The sequence below is a fragment of the Nerophis ophidion genome, linkage group LG22 (genome assembly GCF_033978795.1).
Source record: "Nerophis ophidion isolate RoL-2023_Sa linkage group LG22, RoL_Noph_v1.0, whole genome shotgun sequence".
Classification (NCBI taxonomy): domain Eukaryota; kingdom Metazoa; phylum Chordata; class Actinopteri; order Syngnathiformes; family Syngnathidae; genus Nerophis; species Nerophis ophidion.
Window position 1 is genome coordinate 42539600 of NC_084632.1, and position 14604 is coordinate 42554203.

General features: G+C 38.5%; 1 protein-coding gene across 2 annotated transcripts in view; it reads left to right on the forward strand.

Annotated features, from left to right (window-relative positions):
- LOC133540880 (mitochondrial adenyl nucleotide antiporter SLC25A24-like) overlaps positions 1-14604 on the forward strand; it is an 87508-nt gene that overhangs the window by 26497 nt on the left and 46407 nt on the right. For both annotated transcript variants that reach the window (XR_009803749.1, XM_061883894.1), the window contains exons 5-7: positions 11851-12009; positions 12096-12248; positions 12322-12429. Coding sequence is in view for 1 of the 2 variants with exons in the window: in XM_061883894.1 (XP_061739878.1) it covers positions 11851-12009; positions 12096-12248; positions 12322-12429 (420 nt within the window). In the remaining variant the exon portion in view is untranslated. The remainder of the gene's footprint in view (positions 1-11850; positions 12010-12095; positions 12249-12321; positions 12430-14604) is intronic.

Below are 14604 nucleotides of genomic sequence, written 5' to 3' on the forward strand. Positions count from 1 at the left end.
TATAACTTTAGTGACATGCAGAATCCAGTTTCAAATAGTAATTATACTAATTAAAAGAATATCAATGGCATATCAAATAAAATTTAAATAAACATTTTATGTCTTTTTTTTCTATTTGCAATCTTCTGAGGTAAATATCACATTTTTTCCACAGGCTAATAATAAATTTGAAAATAAAATAAAGAATGAATTACAAACAGTCAAGCCTTGAAGTAGCAAGAGAAAATGCATGAATAAAACGTTAATTATTGGTCAGTTTGCTGGAAGTTTCCCGGAAGAGTTAGTGCTGCAAGGGTTTCTGGGTATCTGTTCTGTTGTGTTACGGTGCGGATGTTCACCCGAAATGTGTTTGTCATTCTTGTTTGGTATGGGTTCACAGTGTGGCGCATATTTGTAACAGTGCTAAAGTTGTTTATACGGCCACCCTCAGTGTGACCTGTATGGCTGTTGACCAAGTATGCCTTGCATTAACTTGTGTGTGTGTGTGTGTGTGTTTCTTGTTTGGTGTGGGTTCACAGTGTGGCGCATATTTGTAACAGTGCTAAAGTTGTTTATACGGCCACCCTCAGTGTGACCTGTATGGCTGTTGACCAAGTATGCCTTGCATTAACTTGTGTGTGTGTGTGTGTGTGTGTGTGTGTGTGTGTGTGTGTGTGTGTGTGTGTGTGTGTGTGTGTGTGTGTGTGTGTGTGTAAAAGCCACAAATCGACCTGAAAGCGGTGACATCGTCATGACATCTTGCAAGGTTGCATCATACATTTGGAGAGGATTCCTTCCTACCTCAATAAATCTCTGTGACGTTCATCCTCCCACGCAAACTGTCGGCTCTTCGTCAACTCGAAGAACTCCTGGCGCCTCCTGTCAGAGCAACAAAATATGACATGAGCACAATCCTGATCCGGCGACGGCAAATGTGAATAGGTCATCATTTTTAAATTTGGCAAATGTATTAAAAATAATAAGACACATGGCAATCAGAACCATGGACTCGGGTCCATGGTTCTCGCCCGGAAAAGGGTGGAGTGCCATCTCCGGGCTGATCCGCCTCCGCTTGGGATGGTTTCCTGGTGGCGGGACTCTCGCGACTGTGTTGGATCCATTACGGATTGATCTTTCACAGTATCATGTTAGACCCGCTCGACATCCATTGCTTTCCTCCTCTCTAAGGTTCTCATAGTCATCATTGTCACCGACGTCCCACTGGGTGTGAGTTTTCCTTGCCCTTATGTGTGCCTACCGAGGATGTCGTAGTGGTTTGTGCAGCCCTTTGAGACACTAGTGATTTAGGGCTATATAAGTAAACATTGATTGATTGAAATACTATGTGACACGTTGTTAGTATGGAGGAAAAGCGGACGTGACGACAGGTTGTAGAGAACACTAAAGGCAGTGCCTTAAGTGCACGCCCCCAATATAGTTGTCCAGGTAGAAATCGGTAGAAATTCGGGAGAATGGTTGCCCCGGGAGATTTTCAGGAGGAGCACTGAACTTCGGGAGTCTATCGGGAAAATTAGGAGGGTTGGCAAGTATGAATATTAGCGGTGTTACAGCGGCGGGCCAGCTCTAATGCTAAATTGATATTGCCTCAAGGGCCAAATGAAATTACACGGCGGGCCAGTTTTGGCCCGCGGGCCAGAGTTTGACACCCATGATTTAGAACATTGTAATTGGAAGAATGAAAGGGTGAAAACCACATATTTTTCCTGGTACTGTATATACAGTAGCTTACTTCTGTGGTTGATTTCACATTGTTTTTCATACTAAAATGCCTAATTTTTGGGAAAATGTGTTCTTGTATCTCTGGTTTTAAGGTTGCCAGTGCAAGGAAACAACTTAAGAGACCATACAGTTGTAGATTGTAAAAAGGACATTTTGCTAAGTTTAATTTTTTATTTTACACTTGGCTTCTGTGGTTGATTTCATATTGTGTTTTTATACTAAAATGCCTCATAATTTTTCAGAAAACGTGTTCTTGTACCTCTGGTTTTAAGGTAGCTGGTGTAAGAAAATGACTTAAGAGACCATTAGATTATATAAACCACATTGTCTAGTAGATTGTAAAAAGGACGTCTTTCCAAGTTTCATCATTTATTTTACACTTTGCTTCTGTGGTTGATTTCACATTGTTTTTCATATTAAAATGTCTCATAATTATTCGGAAAATGTGTTCTTGTACCTCCTGGTTTTAAGGTCGCCAGTGCAAGGAAACAACTTAAGAGACCATACAGTTATATAAACCACATTGTCTAGTAGATTGTAAAAAGGACATTTCGCTAAGTTCCACCATTTATTTTACACTTGGCTTCTGTGTTTGATTTCACATTGTATTTTATACTAAAATGCCTCATAATTTTTCAGAAAACGTGTTCTTGTACCTCTGGTTTTAAGGTAGCTGGTGCAAGAAAACGACTTAAAAGACCATTTAGATTATATAAACCACATTGTCTAGTAGATTGTAAAAAGGACATCACGCTAAGTTCCACCATTTATTTTACACGTAGCTTTTGTGGTTGATTTCACAATGTTTTTCATATTAAAATGCCTCATAATTTTTCGGAAAACGTGTATCTTTGATTTTAAGGTAGCCAGTGCAAGGAAACAACTTAAGAGACCATACAGTTATATAAACCACATTGTCTAGTAGATTATAAAAAAGACATTTTGCTAAGATACATTATTTATTTCACACGTAGCTTCTGTGGTTGATTTCATATTGTGTTTTTATACTAAAATGCCTCATAATTTTTCAGAAAACATGTCGTTGTACCTCTGGTTTTAGGGTCGCTGGTGCAAGAAAACTTCTTCAGAGACCATTAGGTTATTGTAAAAAGGACGTCTTGCTAAGTTTCATCATTTATTTTACACCTGGCTTCTGTGTTTGATTGCACTTTGTATTTTATACTAAAATGCCTGATAATTTTTCGGAAAACGTGTTCTTGTACCTCTGGTTTTAAGGTAGCTGGTGCAAGAAAATGACTTAAAAGACCATTTAGGTTATTAAAAAAACACATTGTCTAGTAGATTGTAAAAAGGACGTCTTGCTAAGTTTCATCATTTATTTTACACGTAGCTTCTGTGTTTGATTTCACATTGTTTTTCATATTAAAATGTCTCATAATTATTCGGAAAATGTGTTCTTGTACCTCCTAGTTTTAAGGTTGCCAGTGCAAGGAAACAACTTAAGAGACCATACAGTTATATAAACCACATTGTCTAGTAGATTATAAAAAGGACATCTTTCTAAGTTTCATCATTTATTTTACACATAGCTTCTGTGGTTGATTTCACATTGTTTTTCATATTAAAATGCCTAATTTTTGGGAAAATGTGTTCTTGTATCTCTGGTTTTAAGGTTGCCAGTGCAAGGAAACAACTTAAGAGACCATACAGTTGTAGATTGTAAAAAGGACATTTTGCTAAGTTTAATTTTTTATTTTACACTTGGCTTCTGTGGTTGATTTCATGTTGTGTTTTTCTACTAAAATTCCTCATAATTTTTCAGAAAACGTGTTGTACCTCTGGTTTTAAGGTAGCTGGTGCAAGAAAACGACTTAAAAGACCATTTAGGTTATAAAAAAACCACATTGTCTAGTAGATTGTAAAAAGGACGTCTTGCTAAGTTTCATCATTTATTTTACACGTAGCTTCTGTGTTTGATTTCACATTGTTTTTCATATTAAAATGTCTCATCATTATTCGGAAAATGTGTTCTTGTACCTCCTGGTTTTAAGGTTGCCAGTGCAAGGAAACAACTTAAGAGACCATTTAGGTTATATAAACCACATTGTCTAGTAGATTATAAAAAGGACATTTTGCTAAGTTACATTATTTATTTTACACCTGGCTTCTTTGTTTGATTTCACATTGTATTTTACACTAAAATACCTCATAATTTTTCGGAAAACGTGTTCTTGTACCTCTGGTTTTAAGGTAGCTGGTGCAAGAAAATGACTTAAAAAACCATTTAGGTTATAAAAAAAACCACATTGTCTAGTAGATTGTAAAAAGGACATCTCGCTAAGTTTCATCATATATTTTACACGTAGCTTTTGTGGTTGATTTTATATTGTTTTTCGTATTGAAATGCCTCATTTTTCGGAAAACGTGTTCTTGTATCTCTGATTTTAAGGTTGCCGGTGCAAGAAAATGACTTAAGAGACCATACTGTTATATACACACATTGTCTAGTAGATTATAAAAAGGACATTTCGCTAAGTTACATTATTTATTTCACACGTAGCTTCTGTGGTTGAATTCATGTTGTGTTTTTCTACTAAAATGCCTCATAATTTTTCAGAAAACGTGTCGTTGTACCTCTGGTTTTAGGGTCGCTGGTGCAAGAAAACTTCTTCAGAGACCATTAGGTTATTGTAAAAATGACATCTTGCTAAGTTTCATCATTTATTTTACACCTGGCTTCTTTGTTTGATTTCACATTGTATTTTATACTAAAATGCCGGATAATTTTTCAGAAAACGTGTTCTTGTACCTCTGGTTTTAAGGTAGCTGGTGCAAGAAAATGTCTTAAATAACCATTTAGGTTCTTAAAAAAAACACATTGTCTAGTAGATTGTAAAAAGGACGTCTTGCTAAGTTTCATCATTTATTTTACACGTAGCTTCTGTGTTTGATTTCACATTGTTTTTCATATTAAAATGTCTCATAATTATTTGGAAAATGTGTTCTTGTACCTCCTGGTTTTAAGGTTGCCAGTGCAAGGAAACAACTTAAGAGACCATACAGTTATATAAACCACATTGTCTTGTAGAATTTAAAAAGGACATTTTGCTAAGTTACATTATTTATTTTACACGTAGCTTCTTTGTTTGATTTCACATTGTATTTTATACTAAAATGCCTCATAATTTTTCGGAAAACGTGTTCTTGTACCTCTGGTTTTAAGGTAGCTGGTGCAAGAAAATGACTTTAAAAACCATTTAGGTTATAAAAAAAAACACATTGCCTAGTAGATTGTAAAAAGGACATCACGCTAAGTTTCATCATTTATTTTACACGTAGCTTTTGTGGTTGATTTCATATTGTTTTTCGTATTGAAATGCCTCATTTTTCGGAAAACGTGTTCTTGTATCTCTGATTTTAAGGTAGCCGGTGCAAGGAAACAACTTAAGAGACCATACAGTTATATAAACCACATTGTCTAGTAGATTGTAAAAAGGACATTTTGCTAAGTTACATTATTTATTTCACACGTAGCTTCTGTGGTTGATTTCATATTGTGTTTTTATACTAAAATGCCTCATAATTTTTCAGAAAACGTGTCGTTGTACCTCTGGTTTTAGGGTCGCTGGTGCAAGAAAACTTCTTCAGAGACAATTAGGTTATTGTAAAAAGGACATATTTCTAAGTTTCATCATTTATTTTACACTTGGCTTCTGTGTTTGATTTCACATTGTTTTTCATATTAAAATGTCTCATAATTATTCGGAAAATGTGTTCTTGTACCTCCTGGTTTTAAGGTTGCCAGTGCAAGGAAACAACTTAAGAGACCATACAGTTATATAAACCACATTGTCTAGTAGATTATAAAAAGGACATTTTGCTAAGTTACATTATTTATTTTACACCTGGCTTCTTTGTTTGATTTCACATTGTATTTTATACTAAAATGCCTGATAATTTTTCAGAAAACGTGTTCTTGTACCTCTGGTTTTAAGGTAGCTGGTGCAAGAAAACGACTTAAAAGACCATTTAGGTTATAAAAAAACACATTGTCTAGTAGATTGTAAAAAGGACGTCTTTCTAAGTTTCATCATATATTTTACACGTAGTTTCTGTGGTTGATTTCACATTGTTTTTCATATTAAAATGTCTCATCATTATTCGGAAAATGTGTTCTTGTACCTCCTGGTTTTAAGGTTGCCAGTGCAAGGAAACAACTTAAGAGACCATACAGTTATATAAACCACATTGTCTAGTAGATTATAAAAAGGACATTTCGCTAAGTTACATTATTTATTTTACACCTGGCTTCTTTGTTTGATTTCACATTGTATTTTATACTAAAATGCCTGATAATTTTTCAGAAAACGTGTTGTACCTCTGGTTTTAAGGTAGCTGGTGCAAGAAAACGACTTAAAAGACCATTTAGGTTATATAAATCACATTGTCTAGTAGATTGTAAAAAGGACGTCTTTCTAAGTTTCATCATTTATTTTACACATAGCTTCTTTGTTTGATTTCAGATTGTATTTTATACTAAAATGCCTGATAATTTTTCAGAAAACGTGTTCTTGTACCTCTGGTTTTAAGGTAGCTGGTGCAAGAAAACGACTTAAAAGACCATTTAGGTTATAAAAAAACACATTGTCTAGTAGATTGTAAAAATGACATCACGCTAAGTTTCATCATATATTTTACACGTAGCTTTTGTGGTTGATTTCATATTGTTTTTCATATTAAAATGTCTCATAATTATTCGGAAAATGTGTTCTTGTACCTCCTGGTTTTAAGGTTGCCAGTGCAAGGAAACAACTTAAGAGACCATACAGTTATATAAACCACATTGTCTAGTAGATTATAAAAAGGACATTTCGCTAAGTTACATTATTTATTTTACACCTGGCTTCTGTGTTTGATTTCACATTGTATTTTATACTAAAATGCCTGATAATTTTTCAGAAAACGTGTTCTTGTACCTCTGGTTTTAAGGTCGCTGGTGCAAGAAAATGACTTAAAAGACCATTTAGGTTACAAAAAAAACACATTGTCTAGTAGATTGTAAAAAGGACGTCTTTCTAAGTTTCATCATTTATTTTACACGTAGCTTCTGTGTTTGATTTCACATTGTTTTTCATATTAAAATGTCTCATAATTATTCGGAAAATGTGTTCTTGTACCTCCTGGTTTTAAGGTTGCCAGTGCAAGGAAACAACTTAAGAGACCATACAGTTATATAAACCACATTGTCTAGTAGATTATAAAAAGGACATTTCGCTAAGTTACACTATTTATTTCACACGTAGTTTCTGTGGTTGATTTCATATTGTGTTTTTATACTAAAATGCTTCATAATTTTTCAGAAAACGTGTCGTTGTACCTCTGGTTTTAGGGTCGCTAGTGCAAGAAAACGTCTTCAGAGACCATTAGATTATTGTAAAAAGGACGTCTTGCTAAGTTTCATCATTTATTTTACATGTAGCTTTTGTGTTTGATTTCACATTGTTTTTCATATTAAATTGCCTCATAATTTTTCAGAAAACTTGTTCTTGTATCTTTGATTTTAAGGTAGCCGGTGCAAGGAAACAACTTAAGAGACCATACAGTTATATAAACCACATTGTCTAGTAGATTATAAAAAGGACATTTCGCTAAATTACATTATTTATTTTACACCTGGCTTCTTTGTTTGATTTCACATTGTATTTTATACTAAAATACCTGATAATTTTTCAGAAAACGTGTTCTTGTTCCTCTGGTTTTAAGGTAGCTTGTGCAAGAAAACGACTTAAAAGACCATTTAGGTTATATAAACCACATTGTCTAGTAGATTGTAAAAAGGACGTCTTGCTAAGTTTCATCATTTATTTTACACGTAGCTTTTGTGTTTGATTTCACAATGTTTTTCATATTAAAATGCCTCATAATTTTTCGGAAAACGTGTTCTTGTACCTCCTGGTTTTAAGGTTGCCAGTGCAAGGAAACAACTTAAGAGACCATACAGTTATATAAACCACATTGTCTAGTAGATTGTAAAAAGGACGTCTTGCTAAGTTTCATCATTTATTTTACACGTAGCTTTTGTGTTTGATTTCACAATGTTTTTCATATTAAAATGCCTCATAATTTTTCGGAAAACGTGTTCTTGTACCTCCTGGTTTTAAGGTTGCCAGTGCAAGGAAACAACTTAAGAGACCATACAGTTATATAAACCACATTGTCTAGTAGATTGTAAAAAGGACATTTTGCTAAGTTACATTATTTATTTTACACGTAGTTTCTGTGTTTGAATTCATATTGTATTTTATACTAAATAATTTTTCGGAAAACGTGTTGTACCTCTGGTTTAAAGGTAGCTGGTGCAAGAAAATGACTTAAGAGACCATTAGATTATATAAACCTCATTGTCTAGTACAGTGTTCTCAAATGGGGGTATGCGTACCCCTGGGGGTACTTGAAGGTATGCCAGATTTTTAAAACATATTCTAAAAATAGCAACAATTCAAAAATCCTTTATAAATATATTTATTGAATAATACTTCAATTAAGTATGAATGTAAGTTCATAAACTGTGAAAAGAAATGCAACAATGCAATATTAGTGTTGACAGCTAGATTTTTTGTGGACATGTTCCATAAATATTGATGTTAAATATTTATTTTTTTGTGAAGAAATGTTTAGAAGTAAGTTGATGAATCCAGATGGATCTCTATTACAATCCCCAAAGAGGGCACTTTAAGTTGATGATTACTTCTATGTGAGAAATATTTATTTATAATTCGTCATCATTATTGTATTTGTATTCCTTTCATGAATATGCATATAAACAAGCCACATACAGTTGACACTTTCATTGTTTTTTTGTTTCTTATACATTTCCACAATCAGAAAGGAGCAGATGGAAGAATACTAGTCTTATATTTATCTTCCGCCTTTTTAACACAAATTATTTTAGATGACTTTAAAACTGTTCCCTCCACCAACACCCGAACTCCAAAATACTTTTTAATTTTCCTTTAAGCATTTTCACAATGACACGTCCAATCTAAATCAAAATTCAGTTTGATATAATTCCAGTTTTCTCGTGTCGTAACCCTTTTTAAATTCAAAGATATTCTTACTTGAATCACTTGTTTATTTTTCAACAAGTTTTTAGTTATTTTTATATCTTTTTTTCCAAATAGTTCAAAAAAAGACCACTACAAATGAGCAATATTTTTGGACTCTTATACAATTTAATAAATCAGAAACTGATGACATAGTGCTGTATTTTACTTCTTTATCTCTTTTTTTCAACCCAAAATTCTTTGCTCTGATTAGGGGGTACTTGAGTTAAAAAAATGTTCACTGAAAAAAGGTTGAGAACCACAGGTCTAGTAGATTGTAAAAAGGACATCTCGCTAAGTTTCATCATTTATTTTACATCTGGCTGCTGTGGTTGAATTCAAATTGTGTTTTTGTATTAAAATGCCTAATTTTTCGGAAAACGTGTTCTTGAATCTCAGATTTTAAGGTGGCCGATGCAAGAAAATGACTTAAGAGACCATAACGTTATATAAACCACATTGTCTAATAGATTGTAAAAATGACTTCTCGCTTCTACTGAGCTAGCAGTAGAAGTACAACAGTGCCCGGGTCCCAACTTTGAACAGCTAGCGGATCATCTGCGGTCACCTAATAACCTCTCCACGTAGGAGAGGGGGGCAGAGCAGGAAAGAGACGGCAGATCAACTGGTGTAAAAGTGGAGTCTATTTAAAGGGTAGTCTATCCAAATGAGTTTTAAAGGGGAACATTATCACCATTTCAAAAGGGTTAAAAATAATAAAAATCAGTTCCCAGTGGCTTGTTGTATTTTTTGAAGTTTTTTTCAAAATTTTACCGGTCTCGGAATATCCCTAAATAAAGCTTTAAAGTGCCTTATTTTCGGCTCTCTGCGAAGACACTGGCCATTTCCCTGTGACGTCACACAGTGCTGCCAATGTAAACAAACAATGGGAATACCACAGCAAGATATAGCGACATTAGCTCGGATTCAAACTCGGATTTCAGCGACTTAAGCGATTCAACAGATTACGCATGTATTGAAACAGATGGTTGGAGTATGAAAGTATTGAAGAAGAAACTGAAGCTATTGACGCTATTCATAGCCATAGCATGGCCGAATGGCTGCGTTAGCATCGCCGGTAAAATGTGCGGACCAAACGATCGGGACTTTCGCATCTTTTGACACTGGAGCAACTTAAATCCGTCGATTGGTAAGTGTTTGTTTCGCATTAAATGTGGGTGGAAGGAAACGTAATATAGTTGCAAATGCATCTACAGGTTATCCATACATCTCTGTGCCATGTCTGTCTTAACATCACCGGTAAATAGCATGTTAGCATCGATTAGCTGGCAGTCAACATCAACAAAACTCACCTTTGTGATTTCGTTGACTATCGTTGCAAATGCATCTGCAGGTTATCCATACATCTCTGTGCCATGTCTGTCTTAACATCACCGGTAAATAGCATGTTAGCATCGATTAGCTGGCAGTCAACATCAACAAAACTCACCTTTTTGATTTCGTTGACTATCGTTGCAAATGCATCTGCAGGTTATCCATACATCTCTGTGCCATGTCTGTCTTAACATCACCGGTAAATAGCATGTTAGCTTCGATTAGCTGGCAGTCAACATTAACAAAACTCACCTTTGTGATTTCGTTGACTATCGTTGCAAATGCATCTGCAGGTTATCCATACATCTCTGTGCTATGTCTGTCTTAACATCACCGGTAAATAGCACGTTAGCATCGATTAGCTGGCAGTCAACATCAACAAAACTCACCTTTGTGATTTCGTTGACTATCGTTGCAAATGCATCTGCAGGTTATCCATACATCTCTGTGCCATGTCTGTCTTAACATCACCGGTAAATAGCATGTTAGCTTCGATTAGCTGGCAGTCAACATTAACAAAACTCACCTTTGTGATTTCGTTGACTATCGTTGCAAATGCATCTGCAGGTTATCCATACATCTCTGTGCTATGTCTGTCTTAACATCACCGGTAAATAGCATGTTAGCTTCGATTAGCTGGCAGTCAACATTAACAAAACTCACCTTTGTGATTTCGTTGACTATCGTTGCAAATGCATCTGCAGGTTATCCATACATCTCTGTGCTATGTCTGTCTTAACATCACCGGTAAATAGCACGTTAGCATCGATTAGCTGGCAGTCAACATCAACAAAACTCACCTTTGTGATTTCGTTGACTATCGTTGCAAATGCATCTGCAGGTTATCCATACATCTCTGTGCCATGTCTGTCTTAACATCACCGGTAAATAGCATGTTAGCTTCGATTAGCTGGCAGTCAACATTAACAAAACTCACCTTTGTGATTTCGTTGACTATCGTTGCAAATGCATCTGCAGGTTATCCATACATCTCTGTGCTATGTCTGTCTTAACATCACCGGTAAATAGCACGTTAGCATCGATTAGCTGGCAGTCAACATCAACAAAACTCACCTTTGTGATTTCGTTGACTATCGTTACAAATGCATCTGCAGGTTATCCATACATCTCTGTGCCATGTCTGCTTCAGCACCGCCGGTCAAATGTGGAGACACTCCGGCACATTCAATGGGGGTCTGGCGGCAGACACTTTGGCATCTTGGGGCCAGTGGTGCAACTTGAATCCCTCCCTGTTAGTGTTGTTACACCCTCCGACAACACACCCACCAGGCATGATGTCTCCAAGGTTCCAAAAAATAGTAAAAACGGAAAATAACAGAGCTGAGACCCGGTGTTTGTAATGTGTTGAAAATGAAAATGGTGGGTGTGTTACCTCGGAGACGTCACGTTCTGACGTCATCGCCTCCAGCGCGATAAACAGAAAGGCGTTTAATTCGCCGAAATTCACCCATTTAGAGTTCGGAAATCGGTTAAAAAAATAGACGGTCTTTTTTCTGCAGCATCAAGGTATATATTGACACTTACATAGGTCTGCTGATAATGTTCCCCTTTAAGATGGGACTTAAATGCTTCTACTATTTATGAAGGCTTCATGCTGCAGAACAGGGGTGACAAAATAAAAAAGTATCGTTATTTTTGTTTTGCTAGCAACGTTAGCGTTGAGAAATGAATGTCTGCATTAATGAATCACCCCCCCCCCACATATTTGTAGGTGCTGGACATCGGAGACAGCCTCACCATCCCAGATGAGTTCACAGACGAGGAGAAGACCACAGGTGTGTGGTGGAGGCAGCTGTCGGCGGGGGCCATGGCAGGTGCGGTGTCTCGCACGGGGACCGCCCCCCTGGACAGAATGAAGGTCTTCATGCAGGTACGTCACTTGGGGTTTTTTCCCCACGCTCACCTTAACCTCCTTTTCGACACCCTGAGTAACCGCAGTGTCTTCTAACCCCGCAGGTCCACGCCTCCAAGAGCAACAAAATCAGCCTGGTCAGTGGTTTCAAGCAGATGGTGAAAGAAGGAGGCGTCGCGTCTTTATGGCGAGGAAATGGTACCAACGTCCTCAAGATTGCCCCGGAGACCGCCATTAAATTCATGGCTTATGAGAAGGTGCCTGGTGCGGTTATCCGTGCACTTTTAAACTCATGTTGAAGATTTGTGTTTATTATTGTCACCTGGCCAGTACAAGACGTTGCTGTCCAGTGAACCGGGGAAGATCAAGACCCACGAAAGGTTCCTTGCAGGATCGCTGGCCGGAGCAACAGCACAAACAGCCATCTACCCCATGGAGGTACACTTCCCACCTAACACACCTTAAAGGCCTACTGAAAGCTAGCTCCATCCTATCTTGCCGATTGTATTGTACCATATGTCCCGGCAAGAAATCTGCCTTCAAAAGACTCCGGCTTATTAGTGATTCCTAGAGCCCAAAAAAAGTCTGCGGGCTATAGAGCGTTTTCCGTTCGGGCTCCAGTACTCTGGAATGCCCTCCCGGTAACAGTTCGAGATGCTACCTCAGTAGAAGCATTTAAGTCTCACCTTAAAACTCATCTGTATACTCTAGCCTTTAAATAGACCTCCTTTTTAGACCAGTTGATCTGCCGCTTCTTTTCTTTCTCCTATGTCCCCCCCTCCCTTGTGGAGGGGGTCCGGTCCGATGACCATGGATGAAGTAGCCTTTAAATAGACCTCCTTTTTAGACCAGTTGATCTGCCGCTTCTTTTCTTTCTCCTATGTCCCCTCCCTCCCTTGTGGAGGGGGTCCGGTCCGATGACCATGGATGAAGTACTGGCTGTCCAGAGTCGAGACCCAGGATGGACCGCTCGTCGGGACCCAGGATGGACCGCTCGCCTGTATCGGTTGGGGACATCTCTACGCTGCTGATCCGCTTGAGATGGTTTCCTGTGGACGGGACTCTCGCTGCTGTCTTGGAGCCACTATGGATTGAACTTTCACAGTATCATGTTAGACCCGCTCGACATCCATTGCTTTCGGTCCCCTAGCGGGGGCGGGGGGTTGCCCACATCTGAGGTCCTCTCCAAGGTTTCTCATAGTCAGCATTGTCACTGGCGTCCCACTGGATGTGAATTCTCCCTGCCCACTGGGTGTGAGTTTTCCTTGCCCTTTTGTGGGTTCTTCCGAGGATGCTGTAGTCGTAATGATTTGTGCAGACCTTTGAGACATTTGTGATTTGGGGCTATATAAATAAACATTGATTGATTGAAAGCCACTACTAGCGACCACGCAGTCTGATAGTTTAAATATCAATGATGAAAAGGGTGGAATGCCATATCCGGGTTGGGGAGGAGACCCTGCCCCAAGTGGAGGAGTTCAAGTGCCTAGGAGTCTTGTTCACGAGTGAGGGAAGAGTGGATGGTGAGATCGACAGGCGGATCGGTGCGGCGTCTTCAGTAATGCGGACGTTGTATCGATCCGTTGTGGTGAAGAAGGAGCTGAGCCGGAAGGCAAAGCTCTCAATTTACCGGTCGATCTACGTTCCCATCCTCACCTATGGTCATGAGCTTTGGGTCATGACCGAAAGGACAAGATCACGGGTACAAGCGGCCCAAATGAGTTTCCAGGTCTCTCCCTTAGAGATAGGGTGAGAAGCTCTGCCATCCGGGAGGAACTCAAAGTAAAGCCGCTGCTCCTCCACATGGAGAGGAGCCAGATGAGGTGGTTCGGGCATCTGGTCAGGATGCCACCCGAACGCCTCCCTAGGGATGTGTTTAGGGCACGTCCAGCTGGTAAGAGGCCACGGGGAAGACCCAGGACACGTTGGGAAGACTATGTCTCCCGGCTGGCCTGGGAACGCCTCGGGATCCCCCGGGAAGAGCTAGACGAAGTGGCTGGGGAGAGGGAAGTCTGGGTTTCCCTGCTTAGGCTGTTGCCCCCGCGACCCGACCTCGGATAAGCGGAAGATGATGGATGGATGGATGGATGGATGAAATATTAACATTACAACACATGCCAATACGGCCGCTTTAGTTTACTAAAATGCAGTTTTAAATTTCGCGCTGAAGTATCATGCTAAAACGTCGCGGTATGATGACGTCACGCATTGTAGAGGACATTTTGTTCCAGCACCGTTCACAGCTATAAATTGTCTCTTTTCATCGCATAATTCCACATTATTCTGGACCTTTTGCAATTTGTTCCATTAATAATGAAGACGTCAAAGAATCAATGTTTACTTATATAGCCCTAAATCACTAGTGTCTCAAAGGGCTGCACAAACCACTACGACATCCTCGGTAGGCCCACATAAGGGCAAGGAAAAACTCACACCCAGTGGGACGTCGGTGACAATGATGACTATGAGAACCTTGGAGAGGAGGAAAGCAATGGATGTCGAGCGGGTCTAACATGATACTGTGAAAGTTCAATCCATAATGGATCCAACACAGCCGCGAGAGTCCAGTCCAAAGCGGATCCAACACAGCAGCGAGAGTCCCGTTCACAGCGG